This window comes from Vicia villosa, linkage group LG7 (assembly GCF_029867415.1).
Source record: "Vicia villosa cultivar HV-30 ecotype Madison, WI linkage group LG7, Vvil1.0, whole genome shotgun sequence".
NCBI classification, from domain to species: Eukaryota; Viridiplantae; Streptophyta; class Magnoliopsida; order Fabales; family Fabaceae; genus Vicia; species Vicia villosa.
The window spans coordinates 91,798,197-91,812,918 of NC_081186.1; the positions used below are offsets into that span (position 1 = coordinate 91,798,197).

The window sequence follows — 14,722 nt, forward strand, 5'->3', positions numbered from 1 at the left end:
TGAGCAAATTCGAAACAACTCAAAAACCACAGTTGCCGTCACCTTCTATGTTTATACTCCGCTTAATGTTTTTGTGCATAAAATACGACATATATTCAATGAGTTTGATTATTGGTAATGATGGTGAAGGAGATGGTTTACTAATGCGAGCACCCTTGGAATGACTCTTTTGGAATTTTGGAGTTCGAGAATCTAGAAAGTGTGAGTCAACGTGTTCAAAGTATGAAGGAGAGCTTCTCGCGGAGTTGTTACTTTGTGCCGGTTTGAACTTTTTAGGGGGCACCCTTAGTTATAACCGGTTCCGATTATGTGTCCTTGATTTGTGAAAATCCAATGTCATTTGGTCCATTCACATTCTGTAGTTCAATGCTTTGATCTTTCCTATGATTTGGTATTAATATTTCGATGTATAGTAACAATATTTCTATGTATAATAATAATTATGCCGCTTCTTCCTTACATTGTTGACTTTTTGGTTTGCGAAGACCTGGATTTCTGCCACTACCTCAGCCACCAAGCCTGTGTTGACTTTTTGGTTTGCAAAGACCAGGATTTCTACTGCACTGACTTCTGCTCAAATCACAACCATTCACTTGTAGTTTTTCCTTCATAAAATTATTTCTTTTCAAAAAACTTTTAGTAAACTTTCAGCCGTTGGATTAGCAGCATGAGGGACCGCTGCACACATATGCAGGAGGTGATCTATTTCCCAAAAACAGTCTTTCAAAGTTCACTCATACATTTCTGGCTGCTGCAACACAAGTGAGTTCAAATTTAATTTCATCTGATCTTTTTCATAGTTCATCTGCTTAACATAACTATCTTCCATAATTTTATGACTTTACAGCGACGATTGTGTATAACTTTATATGTTTCATTTTATTAAAGTATACGAAGTTGAAACTATTCTGAGTTTATTAAGGCATGGCTGAATATTTGGCTACGTTGATGTTAGACGAGGTTAATGGAATAATAGATGTATTTCGGGCTGGAAGTGTCTTTGACAATGTCGTAAGAGATAAGAATAAGCTGGTTGGAAATCGAGATCTTGTGCAGCAAAAAGTTGAAACTACTGATCTTAAAACTGATAAGGTGAATGATGTTGTGATTGAATGGCTAAAACAAAGTAACATACTGATACAAGAGGTGGAGAATCCCAAAATAAAACCAAGACCAACATCATGGCGCGAATATAGGGAAATGAGGAATGAACAGGCGATTATATATTTCAATGAGTTGCTGACAAAAATAACTGCACTGAATATGGAATGTGAGTTTGACCAAGTTTCAACTCGAATTCCAACTTTAGAGAACTTTTCTAAGGGAAATATTATGTGTTTTAACTCTACAGATGAGGCTTCAGATGAACTTTTCCGAGCACTGCAAGATGATAGTTGCTTTATAGTTGGATTGTACGGTAGGCGCGGTTCTGGTAAAACTGCATTGGTGAAAGCAATGAGTGAGAAAGTTAAATATTTAAACATTTTCTCAGAGGTTTTATTTGCTACTGCAACCCAAAACACGAATATCAGAACAATGCAAGATGAAATTGCGGATTGGTTGAATATGAAGTTTGATAGGAACAGTGAAACTGGAAGGGCGAGAAAAATATTCTCCACAATAGAAAGTATGGAGCATCCAATTCTTGTGATTTTTGATGATGTTCGGGAAAAATTTGATCCGGAGGATATAGGCATTCCTTGTAATAGTAAACGATGTAAGGTCCTTTTGACCACACGTCGCCAACAAGATTGTGACATGATGGAGTGTCAAAGGAAGATTCATCTAGGTCCTTTATCTACCGAGGAAGCTTGGACTTTGTTTCAAAAACATTCAGGTGTTTGTGAAGATAATTCTTCCTCCTCAATTGACTTATTGAATGTGGCACGAGAAGTTGCTTTTGAATGTGAAGGGTTACCTGGTATAATAAAAGATGTGGGATCTTCTTTAAAAAGTAAACCAATTGAGGAATGGAAAGCATCTCTAGAAATTATGAGACATTCAATGGCTCAATGGCAGATGTTCCTCAGTTTTAGAGGGGGAGATACTCGCTTTTCTTTTACAGGTTTTCTTTATCAGGCTTTATGCCAAGCGGGATTCAAGACCTTCATGGATGACGGAGGACTGCACACTGGTGATAAAATTTCACCCTGTCTTCTAAATGCAATCGAAGCATCAAGGCTTTCAATTGTTGTTTTATCTGAGAACTATGCAAGTTCCTCATGGTGTCTTGATGAACTTGTCAAGATTCTTGAATGTATGAAAATGAAAAATCAACTAGTCTGGCCAATCTTTTACAACGTCGAGCCATCAGACATAAGGTATTTGAGAAAATGTTACGGCAAAGACATGGCTCAACATGAAAGTGTATTTGGAACAGACTCCGAGAGAGTACAGAAATGGAAGTCGGCTTTGTTTGAAGTGTCTAACTTGTCTGGAAAGACTTATAAAACCGGGTATGTAGTTTTTATATTCTATGTGACAATTTGTTCTCATGAAAAATTGATAGTTAAATTTAACTTTTATCATTGTGTAAATAAATTCTAACAAATAATATGCATACCTGAATTGAAGAGTCTTGTACATACTTTTGCAGGTACGAGTATGAATTTATCCAAAAGATTCTGGAAGATGCGAATCATATTAAAAGTCGTCTGCAAATACGAGGCGTATAAATATGAGTAAGGCCAATTAGGAAATAGTAAAAACAAGTACAAAAAGAATTACTTCGGAGAAATAAGTAAAGCAGCTGCCAGTAGAGAGGAGGAATGGTCTTCCAATTCTTCCCGCTGTTTTTGTCAATCATTTCTTCCATCTATGTAAGGTTCAAAGAACTGTTTGATCAAGTAACACATGTCCACTGTGATGACTAAATATAAATGTTTTGCTTCTATAAAAAAAACTTCAAACAAACTCACAAATACCAACTTCAACACCCACCCTCACGCCTAGCATGGGCATGGGCCAAACGCCCACATTGTAGTCCTTAACCCGGCTCTGATACCATGTTAAATATGCTTGGATCTCAACCCCAAAAGCTAGCTCAAGAGGTGAGGTTGTCCTCACATATTTATACACCCAACAGTCCGAGAACCTAAGCAATGTGAGACTTCAAACAAACTCTCAAATACCAACTTTAACAAGATAGATATTAAAGTTGCTGTGATGTATTTCAAGTTCTTTTAAAGTTGGTAAGCAAACTGTTGAGGGACCCTTTCAAGCATTTTATGAAAGAAAGCATTGTTTCTTCCATGATTCGTAACCGTCGCCTTTCTTGTTCAGCTTCCAGTTTCAGCTCTATTAGTCTTTCTCTTTCCCTCTCAGATTCTAAGTTTGTTTCCAACTCGCTCACCCTTTCCCATATCTGAGGGTCACTAACACCACTGCCAATAGCAGCTGGAAAAGTACTAGTTGATCCCGATCCTAATCCTTTTTCCCAATCACCCCAATTGTTGTGAATGTATGAAGGAAGATGGATACTAATCCTTTTTAGCCAACAGTGTTATTGTCATGTTGGTGATGTTTTCATAATATTACACAAAACACTAGTACCATTGTTTTGCAGCTTGCAGTTTGAAAATACCTTCTACCATAGAATTTTAAATGGCAAGACAATACAAAATTAGGACTGGTTCTTCTGCTTATCAGGGAGTACTACTCTCTCCTGCCTTTAAATTTACAATCAGTAAGTTTTAGATCACCGGAATTATTAGTTAATATACAGCCCTTAAGGAAAGTAAAATATTTTCCTATGAACCTCAAAAGTTTTCTCAGGACTCAATAATATATTTATATTATTAATGATGACATCAAAGTTTTTTTATGCAATCTGGAAATGGGACCTTTCTGCTTATCTGAACTGATCAGAGTCCTGTATATAAGGTTGGTTGACAAGTGAGGAGATTCTCTGTATTCTATCTCTTTCAAATTTGGTAACCTTGGATGAATGAAGGTGTAATGGTTAAAAGGGATAACATGACAATAGAATTTAATAAACCAGCATTCTTTGGATAGGACAGCAAAACCAAAAGTTGATTATTAAGCATCACGTGAAAAGGGCTGTAAAAAAAAACTTGTCTTGAAGTACAGTCAACAAATGAAATCATGTTTTTATAATGAAACTTGTCTTGTAAAAAAAAACTTGTCTTGAAGTATCATACCAATTTATAGATATGTGAAGAAAACCGAGTTCTAATACAGAAATATGTGTCTTGCAAATTCCATCATGTAAAATCTCTTTCTTTCCTGTTCTTTTCAAGCATTGGTTTCTACATGTTAACAATCAACTCATTTTAAATCATCACGCAGCTGGATTGTCCCCTCTCGGCCGAGGTTACTGAAATCTTCAAAGTTCAAGCTTGATGCTTGCAATGTCTCTTGGTTGGTTGCTGTTAATATTTGGATTTCAGCAACTTCTTCAAAATGTCCAACTTCAATCAAAAGAAGAAATCAAGGGCCTCCTCAACTAGGGAGGAGTTTGCTGAGTCTCTCATCTTTACACCGCCTTTGATCTCCAACCATAGACTCAAACATATCCAAAAGATTATCCAAACCCTTGTAATCCTCCCCAATTGCCTTCAAAGCAAACACAATGCTCTCAATGGTCGACAACTAACCAGCTTTAGGCTGATTCCTCACATCACCATATAAACTCATCTCATTCACTTCCAACTTCAAATGCGGCAATACATTCAGCCAAGGATTTTCACTATAAATCCTTTTAGCCTTAGCCCAAGTTCCATCAAGAACAATCAAGTTCTTCACCTCAAGACCAACATCATCCAAGTGACTAACACTAACAGCATTATCAGAAGGAAAAAGTAGCACTGATCCAGAACAAACCTCAAGCTCAAATTCCATCAAGTATGCCCGCCAATTGTTTGAAAAAATTATGCAATAGATTCTCAATATATGGAGGATGAATATTGTTGAAAAATTTAATGATTATGTGTCCTTGATTTGTGAAAGTCCATTGTCATTAGGTTCATTCACATTCTGTAGTTCAATGCTTTGATCTTTCATATGATTTGGTATTATTATTTCGATTTATAATAGCAATATTTCAATATTTCAATGTATAATAATAATTATGCCGCTTCTTCCTTACATTGTTTGTTACTTCTTCACGTGCAGGGTATCTTGGCCGAGATTCTTGATTTTGTAATGGAGAAAGGGCTTATCCAAGCTGATGGAGAAATATGGCAAGTTAGACAGCATGCTATACTACCTCAGCCATTATACAAATCCAAATCCAAGTTGACTTTTTGGTTTGCAAATTCACCTGTAGTTTTTCTCTCTCATAACATTATTTATTTTCTAAAAAATATTTTGTAAACTTTCAGCCGTTGAATTAGCAGCATGAGGAACCGCTGCACATATCTGCAGGAGGTGATCTACTTCCCAAAAACAGTCTTTCAAAGTTGACTTATACATTTCTGGCTCCTGCAACACAAGTGAGTTCAAATTTCTTTCACCCACTTAACTTAATTATCTTCTTTAATTTCATCTCTTTTTTTTCATAATTCATCTGCGTAACTTAACTATCTTCCATAATTTCATGACTTTACAGCGACGAGTGTGTATAACTTTATATGTTTCATTTTATTAAAGTATACAAAGTTGAAACTATTCTGAGTTTATTAAGGCATGGCTGAAATTTTTATTGCGATGATACCGGATTGGGTGTTCGACGAGGTTAATGGAACAATAGATGTATTTCGGGTTGGAAGTGTCTTTGACAAAGTAGTAAGAGATAAGAATAAGCTGATTGGAAATCGAGATCTTGTGCAGCAAAAAGTTGAAACTACTGATCTTAAAACTGATAAGGTGAATGATGTTGTGATTGAATGGCTAAATCAAAGTAACATACTGATACAAGAGCTGGAGAATCCCAAAATAAAATCAAGACCAAGATCATGGCATGCATATAGGGAAATGAAGAAAGAACAGGCGATTATATATTTCAATGAGTTGCTGACAAAAATAACTGCACTGAATATGGAATGTGAGTTTGACCAAGTTTCAACTCGAATTCCAACTTTAGAGCACTTTTCTAAGGGAAATATTATGTGTTTTAACTCTACAGCCGAGGCTTCAGATGAACTTTTTCAAGCACTGCAAGATGATAATTGTTTTATAGTAGGATTGTACGGTAGGCGCGGTTCTGGTAAAACTGCATTGGTGAAAGCAGTGAGTGAGAAAGTTAAATATTTAAACATTTTCTCTGAGGTTTTATTTGCTACTGCGACCCAAAACCCGAATATCAGAACAATGCAAGATGAAATTGCGGATTGGTTGAATATGAAGTTTGATAGGAACAGTGAAACTGGAAGAGCGAGAAAAATATTCTCCACAATAGAGAGTACGGAACGTCCAATTCTTGTGATTTTTGATGATGTTCGGACAAAATTTGATCTGGAGGATGTAGGCATTCCTTGTAATAGTAAACGATGTAAGGTCCTTTTGACCACACGTCGCCAACAAGATTGTGACATGATGCAGTGTCAAAGGGGGGTTCATCTAGGTCCTTTATCTACCGAGGAAGCTTGGACTTTGTTTAGAAAACATTCAGGTGTTTGTGATGAGAAGGCTTCCTCCTCATTTGACTTACAGAATGTGGCACAAGAAGTTGCCATCGAATGTGAAGGATTACCTGGTATAATTAAAGATGTAGGATCTTCTTTAAAAAGTAAACCAATTGAGGAATGGAAAGCATCTATAGAAATTATGAGACATTCAATGGCTCGATGGCAGATGTTCCTCAGTTTTAGAGGGGGAGATACTCGCTTTTCTTTTACAGGTTTTCTATATCAAGCTTTATGCCAAGCGGGATTCAAGACCTTCATGGATGACGGAGGACTGCACACTGGAGATCAAATTTCACCCTCTCTTCTAAATGCAATTGAAGCCTCAAGGCTTTCAATTGTTGTTTTATCCGAGAACTATGCAAGTTCCTCATGGTGTCTTGATGAACTTGTCAAGATTCTTGAATGTATGAAAATGAAAAATCAACTAGTCTGGCCAATCTTTTACAAAGTCGAGCCATCAGACATAAGGTATTTGAGAAAATGTTATGGCAAAGACATGGCTCAACATGAAAGTGTATTTGGAACTGACTCCGAGAGAGTACAAAAATGGAAGTCAGCTTTGTTTGAAGTGTCTAACTTGAATGGAAAGACTTATAAAACCGGGTATGATAGTTAAATATAACTTTTATCATTGTGCAAATTCTAACAAATAATGTGCATACCTGAATTGAAGAGTCTTGTACATACTTTTGCAGGTACGAGTATGAATTTATCCAAAAGATCGTGGAAGATGCGAATCATATTAAAAGTCGTCTGCAAATACGAGGCGTATAAATACGAGCAAGGCCAATTAGGAAATAGTAAAACAAGTACAAAAAGAATTACTTCAGTGAAATAAGTAAAGCAGCTGCCAGTAGAGAGGAGGAATGGTCTTCCAATTCTTCGCGCTGTTTTTGTCAATCATTTATTCCATCTATGTAAGGTTCAAAGAATTGTTTGATCAAGTAACACATGTCCACTGTGATGACCAATATAAATGTTTTGCTTCTTTAAAAAAAATTATGTAAGATAGATATTAAGTTGCTGTGATGTATTTCAAGTTCTTTTAAAGTTGGTAAGCAAACTGTTGAGGGACCCTTCTAAGCATTTTATGAAAGAAAGAAAGCATTGTTTCTTCCATGATTCGTAATCGTCGTCTTTCTTGTTCAGCTTCCAGTTTCAGCTCTATTAGTCTTTATCTTTCCCTCTCCACGTGTAAATCTAACTCCATCAACCTTCTTCTCTCAGATTCTTAGTTTGTTTCCAACTTGCTCACCCTTTTCCCCGTATATGAGGATCACTAACACCACTGCCATTAGCAGCTGCAAAAGTACTAGTTGATCCTGATCTTAATCCTGTTTCCCAAAGACTCCATTGTTGTGAATGTATGAAGGAAAATGGATTCTAATCCTTTTTAGCCAACAGGGTTATTGTCATGTTGGTGATGTAAAATTTACTGGTTTTAAGTACATGTGATAGTAGTATTCTCTTATAGTGGAGAAAAGTTGGGAATTTCCCAAAGAAAAATTGAAGGTGTGTCCCGTGTTCGACACTAACATAACACCGACACATGCAATTAGTACACTTCATTCATTTCCTTAAATCATTGTCGGTGTTTTGTCTAGTCTTAGTATTTGACACTAACACAACATCAACACATTCGATTAGTACACTTAATTCACTTTGTTAATTATTGTCGTTGCCATGTCTAGTCTCTAGTTTCTGTAAGTGTTTGATAGCAAATTTGGCTCAAAAATCAAAATGAGAAAATCAAGATAATTCTACTAGGATGAATGCAGATCTAATGGATAAAGGGGATAATATAACAATAGAAATTAATAAACATCTTTCTTTGGATGGAACTGTAAAACCGAAAGTTGATTATCAAGTGAAAGGCTTATTTCTGTCTTGAAGTACAATCAACAAATGAAATCATGTTTAGAGAATTCAATTACATTTATGGTATCATAACAAATCTATAGAGATGTGAAGAAAACTGAGTTCTAATAGAAATCTGTGTCTTGCAAATCCCATCTTGTAAAATCTCTTCTCTTCCTCTTCTTTTCAAGATTTTGTTTTAACACATTAACAGTCAACTCTTTTTACATCATCATGCGGTTGGATCGCTCTGATACTGTCTCTCTCTCTGTCTGTGTGAGGTTTCTGTAATGTTTAAAGTTCCAGCTTGATGCTTGCACTGTCTCTTGGTTGGTTGCTGTTAATAATCAAATATATTGAAAATTGTTTCGATTTGGATTTCAGCAACTTCTTCAAAATGTCCAACTTCAATCAAAAGAAGAAATCAAAGGCCTCCTCAACTAGGTAAGACTTTGCTCAATCTCTCGTCTTTACACCGCCTTTGATCTCCAACCATAGACTCAAAAGTATCCAAGAGATTATCCAAACCCTTGTAATCCTCCCCAATTGCCTTCAAAGCAAACACAATGCTCTCAATTGTAGACAAATAACCAGCCTTAGGCTGATTCCTCACATCGCCATATAAACTCGTCTCATTCACTTCCAACTTCAAATGCGGCAATACATTCAGCCAAGGATTTTCACTATAAATCCTCTTAGCCTTAGCCCATGTTCCATCAAGAACAATCAAGTTCTTCACCTCAAAACCAACAGCATCCAAGTCACCAACACTAACAGCATCATCAGAAGGAAAAAGTAGCACTGATCCAGAACAAACCTCAAGCTCAAATTCCTCATATTCTTCCACACTTTCTTCCCTATTCAATTGCTTCTTTTGCAACTTCTTCACCACAAACCCTTTTGAGAGTTCTTCACATGCTTCACCACAAGACAAAATCTTGTCAAAGCTTAACTCATTAGACTCACATTGCTGTATCCAATTATGAGACAGAGACGTAATTTTACCATATTTGCCAATGGTAACAGTAATTGCAGGCTCTTTATCATCACAATTTGGATGAATTGGGATTTTCTTAACTTCATCATTCACCACTACATCATCAATCAAGTTTGAATTTTTATCACCAAACAAATCATGGGCATCTTCAATTTCATGAGAAAACAAACCCTTGGACACATTTCCAACAGAATTAGAATTTGAATCTAAAAGTTGAATTAGGAATCGAGATTGAAAGTTAACATCAGAAACAGTGGCAATTGTGAGATTGTTGAGTTCCAATTTGGCGATTCTAGTAGAATTAAGAGGGTGGTTGCATTCTAGAGAGTGCTGAAGAATGGTTACATGGACGGAATTAGGGATAGGAGGAGTGAGGATTCGAGAGCAGAGACAGGTTCGGGTGGGTTTGGAACATGAAGGGCAAATGGGTCTTTTGGATTTACTCTGTGACATTGATGCTAAAGTTTTGAGGGATTTACGTAGAAGGAGGTTGTTGTGTGTGTGAAAAATGTTGAAGTTGATTTGGGTGTGAGTGAGAGAAAAAGCCATCATTAGTTTGGGAGGGAACTCAAAACCCTAACAAGGTAATGAAAAGAGGGTGCAGTTACCGTGCATAGATAAAAATCTATGCACCGTGCATAGATTATTATGGACCCTTGGATCATTAGATCAAATTCTAAAGATCAATTGTTATTACTCAATACTCAACACTCACTACTCAAAACTCAATACTCACCACTCAATACTCATTACTCAATACTCAATATTGGATTAAAAACATGATCCAATGGCTTAGATTGACTTATGCATGGTGCATAAGGAAAATCCTTATGCATATTAGCCAATGCCATGAAAAGGGATGTGGAGCTACGATGTCGTTTAGATATCCGAAAATAATAAATTGTTTTTTTTTAATAAACAAAAGGATTAATTAACTAGTACAAGAAGTGCTCAACCAAAGAATACGATTAAAACCGCCAAAAGCTACCCAATATAAATGTCTTAATTGAAACATCAATCCGACCATAATAAATTTCTTTCTACTTTATTAATCTAGAGGAACTACTCCCAAGCTAAAAGGTACTCCATCAAAATTGCTCAATATTCTTCCATTGAAGAGAATCGCATTTCTGCACTCCCAAATTGACAAATAATAAGCTAACCTGAAAAGCCAACCTGTGTATATCTTGAACGAGGACTTAGTAGAGAACTCCAATGCTTGCAAATGGGAAATAATCAAACCCGAGAGATTAGAAAGGTCAACTAGAAGCCAATCATAAGTTTTGTGCCACCAAAGTTTTGAAATGGGAGACTCTCCAAAGAGATGGTCCAAATCATCATGTTCTCCGAAACACAAAGGGCAAACCAAATTGTAAGGACCGCCTAAAACTCTCTGTCTCGCCGGTTTCATTCTAGTTGGAAGCTTATTCAAAATCAACCTCCAGCCGAAGATTAACATTTTACTAGGAGCTTTTGTCGACCACAACACATTAAGTTGTTGAACATCCACCACTCAATTACGGTCGACAGCTTTCATAATCCTGTGATAACTCGCTTTGACAAAAAATCCATTTTTATTTTTCCACCAAACGAAATGATCGGGCTAAAAAAACAAATGGGTGAATCGGCTGTAAAATCACAGCTAGCTCAGTCAGCATGTCAATCGTTCAATAATCCAAACACCATAATCATAAATTTTTGATTTGTCTGTCATTGTGCATTGACATAGCAAAACAAACCGTTTGCATAATGGAACAACTCCCAACTAATGATCGTGCCACCATTACCAAGGTTGCATGGAATTGAAGAAGTAAATCAATTTTTATGATTTTTATCTATCGTCGTTCCAACCGCACAAATGTCTCTCCACCAATTAATAAAGTTATTTTAATAAATGTGGCTTATTTTACTATTGAAATCAACATAATTAATCATTATCTTAAAAAATATAAAAATCTAAAAAAAAAAAAAAACTATTGTAAGACAGAGGAAGTATCTTTTAAAGATTATTTATTAATATTTTTTAATTTTATATCAAATTAATCTTTATTTTTGTTTCATATTTTCTTTTTTATTTTAAATTATATTTTATAGAAAAAAATGAAAAAATTATTTTCTTATTTTCTTATCATACTATGTCATCAAATATTAGATTAAATATTAAATTGAAATAGAATATGATACATATATTAATCGTCTCACTTATAGTGGGCATTAAATCTAAGCTTCTAAGAAAAAAGTACAAAATGGTTATAGAGGCTGCTGCAAACAAATTATTGTGAAGCGAGATGTTTGAGAAAAGTCAGTGTTTTAGAATTAAAACAAGATATTTATTATAAACTAAATGGAACTATATAGAGATCAAAAGATAGGAAGAGAAGAGAACAAGCAACATTGTATTATATTCTTCTCAAAGGTGAACTTTACATTGTAACATGAGTCTTATTTATAGGACCCAAGGAAGGTAGAAAATTAAGTACATTAAAGTGGAATAGGAAGATGAAGAATAAGAAGAGGGATGGACATCCACTAGTATAAATGTTTATAACAATATTATATATATATATATATATATATATATATATATATATATAATAATAATAAGAAAAAAATAATAATAGTAATGTTGATGAAGAGGAAGTGAGGAAGTGGTTTTTCATAGGAAGATTTTTGTAATCAAAGGGGGCGGATTCAAATAAATTCATTGACTCTAACCACCCTTCCACCATAAGTCCAAAATCTATACTGTTGTTCAATGAAAAAAATTGACCTTATAATTTAATTTACTACCACGAATTATGGTCAATAATTTTGCAAGTGTGTTCTTCTGTACAATATATTTTTTGTTATCTTAATAATATTTTGATTATCTTAAGGTACCTATGGTACTAATGGAGATACTCTTATTCTATAGGAAGCTTCTTGTTCTTTTATCCAATTATTGTTATGAAGCAGTCTTTCTAAACCAAAAGAAATTGCCAGTCTTTTTTTTTTTTTGTGCAATATCTTTTTTTTCATTCTTTTTAATATGGGTGTTCGGGATTCAGTATTTTTTAATTCTTTAAATTATATTATATTAGTTTTTTAATTAAGAATAAAAAACTCATAAAATAATGAGAAAAAAGAGTATGCTATCAATGTAAAATATTTTTACACAATCGATCAGGGACATATATTAAATCAAGTAACATTTTTAATTTTAAGAAATTAATATGATATAGCATATTGTTATAATTTTATTAGATGATGGTGTAAAACTAATTTATCTTAACAGTGCACTATCTTAAATCTCTAAATTAATTCGTTAATTAAACGAAAAATAATTAATATTATATATCTTAAAGAGTTAAAAAACTAATATAAATACCTTTTAAATCAAGAGACTAAAACAAATTTTGAGTTAATATTTAAAATTAAAATAAAATATTAAAGTTTTTTTATAGATACTAACTTGACACGAAACTCAAGATGATAAAATCTAATACACCTCTACTAAGATGAATGTAAGGATATTATTATAACAATATGATTCAATAAATTATTAATCTCTAAAAAAATAATGATTTTGGTCCTAATGTTTTTAAAATTTTAATGTTTTATTTTGAAATTCTTGTAATGTTATATTTTTATTGGGTTCCCAGGAAGGGGGTAACTTAGGTAAAAACAAAGGCCTATAAAGGGGCTAGGAAGCCGCTAATAAGGGGTCGCGAGGTCGCCTGAAGCAGGTTTCCATTATCCAGTTGCTAAGTAAACGTGGGTGATGACATGGATCCACAATAACTAACTGACAAAGGGTCCGTCAAAGGGAAATAAGCATTATTTCTACAATTCATAGAGACCAAGTCCTCCCATGACCACATTCCTTGATCATGAACCTAGGATAAGCCACTAATTGGATCTCTAGCTTAAGCCTAATAGGCCTATATAAATACCTCTCTCATAAATAAGATAGGTTTAATTGCAACTTTGGTCCCCCTATATTTTTTTCAACTTCAGTCCCCCCATTTATAAAACCAAGATTTTGACCCCCTATTGAGTTTTCTATTGAAAAAGAGACAAAAATAGGGACTAGAAAAAAACAAAATAGGGGGACGAAAATTACACAGAAAACCTAAAAATGGGACTAAAATAGTAATTTTTAAAATAGACGAATCAAAATCAAGAAAAAAATAAAATAGGGGGACAAAAGTTACAATTAAGCCAATAAGGTAAATAGGACAGATCCCAAAGTGATACATATTCACTACTACCCACTCTCTACTCAGAGAGCACTTTGCTCATAGTAGCCTCAACACCGTCAATCTAACTCTCCGCCTACAACCTAGAAGCACCGGCCGCCAACAGGGCCTCACACCTCACACGAGTTGGTCCCTTAAATAGCCTAAAAAATCACCGTACAAGGCTACTTACCGCCGTGAGCTATAGCCCTCACCCTCGGACGTATAATATACCTCTTATGGCCTCTAAGTTTCCCTGTTTTTGTAAGGGAAACATGCACACACATGTACTTTTTGAACAGTGTAGTGGCGCTAGGCATGATAATGGGGCGGGGCGGGACTGTTATTATCTCCCCCAAACCTAAATCCAAACCCATATCCCCAAAAAATTCACGTTCCCTGTCCCAAACTCAAACAAGGATGAAGAATTAAAACTCAAATCCAACCCAAATGGGTTCGGGTTGGATTCGAGTATCTCGTCCCGCCACCATCCATTTAGTGAAATTAATTTTTTTAATATACATAATTATTTTTTTTCCAAAATCAATATACCTACTAGGGCCTCTAAGTTTCTCTGTCTTTGTAGGGGAAACATGCACACACATGTACTTTTTGGACAGTGTAGTGGCACTAGGCATGGAAACGGGACGGGGCGGGTCGGAGACTGTTATTACCTCCCCCAAACCCAAACTCAAATCCTAAAACAATCCATGTTCCCCGTCCCAAACCCAAACAGGGATGAAAAATTAAAACCCAAACGGGTTCGGGTTGGGTTTGAGTATCCTTTTCCGCCACCATCCATTTAGTGAAATCAATTTTTTTAATAGAAATATTTTTTTTTCCAAAATCAATATACCTACTAGGGCCTCTAAGTTTCCTTGTCTTTGTAGAGGAAACATGCACACACACGTACTTTTTGGAAAATGTAATGGCACTAGGCATGACAACGGGGCGGGGAGGGGACTGTTATTACCTCCCCCAAACCCAAACTCAAATCCTCAAACAATCCATGTCCCCCGTCCCAAACTCAAACAGAGATGAAAAATTAAAACTCAAACGGGTTC

At 35.2% G+C, this 14,722-nt stretch overlaps 2 protein-coding genes across 3 annotated transcripts; one reads left to right on the forward strand and one right to left on the reverse strand.

The window, feature by feature from the left end:
- The first annotated feature begins 135 nt into the window (after positions 1–135).
- On the forward strand, positions 136–8,115 carry LOC131615820 (uncharacterized). Of its 2 annotated transcripts, none has more exons than XM_058886981.1 (4): positions 136–2,456; positions 2,597–2,649; positions 6,722–7,190; positions 7,283–8,115. In XM_058886981.1, the coding sequence occupies exons 1-4, from the start codon at positions 925–927 to the stop codon at positions 7,359–7,361; spliced, it is 2,133 nt and encodes a 710-aa protein (XP_058742964.1). In that variant the 5' UTR covers positions 136–924; the 3' UTR covers positions 7,362–8,115. The 2 variants fall into 2 exon arrangements, 1 of the variants encoding a protein (XP_058742964.1); XR_009287959.1 differs by lacking the exons at positions 6,722–7,190; positions 7,283–8,115 and adding exons at positions 5,134–5,453; positions 5,570–5,601 and having other exon boundaries at positions 142–2,456; positions 2,597–4,863.
- Positions 8,116–8,439: 324 nt separating this feature from the next.
- Positions 8,440–10,024, reverse strand: LOC131615822 (uncharacterized). Its single transcript, XM_058886984.1, has one exon. The coding sequence runs from the start codon at positions 9,991–9,993 to the stop codon at positions 8,881–8,883; it is 1,113 nt and encodes a 370-aa protein (XP_058742967.1). The 5' UTR covers positions 9,994–10,024; the 3' UTR covers positions 8,440–8,880.
- Positions 10,025–14,722: the final 4,698 nt, after the last annotated feature.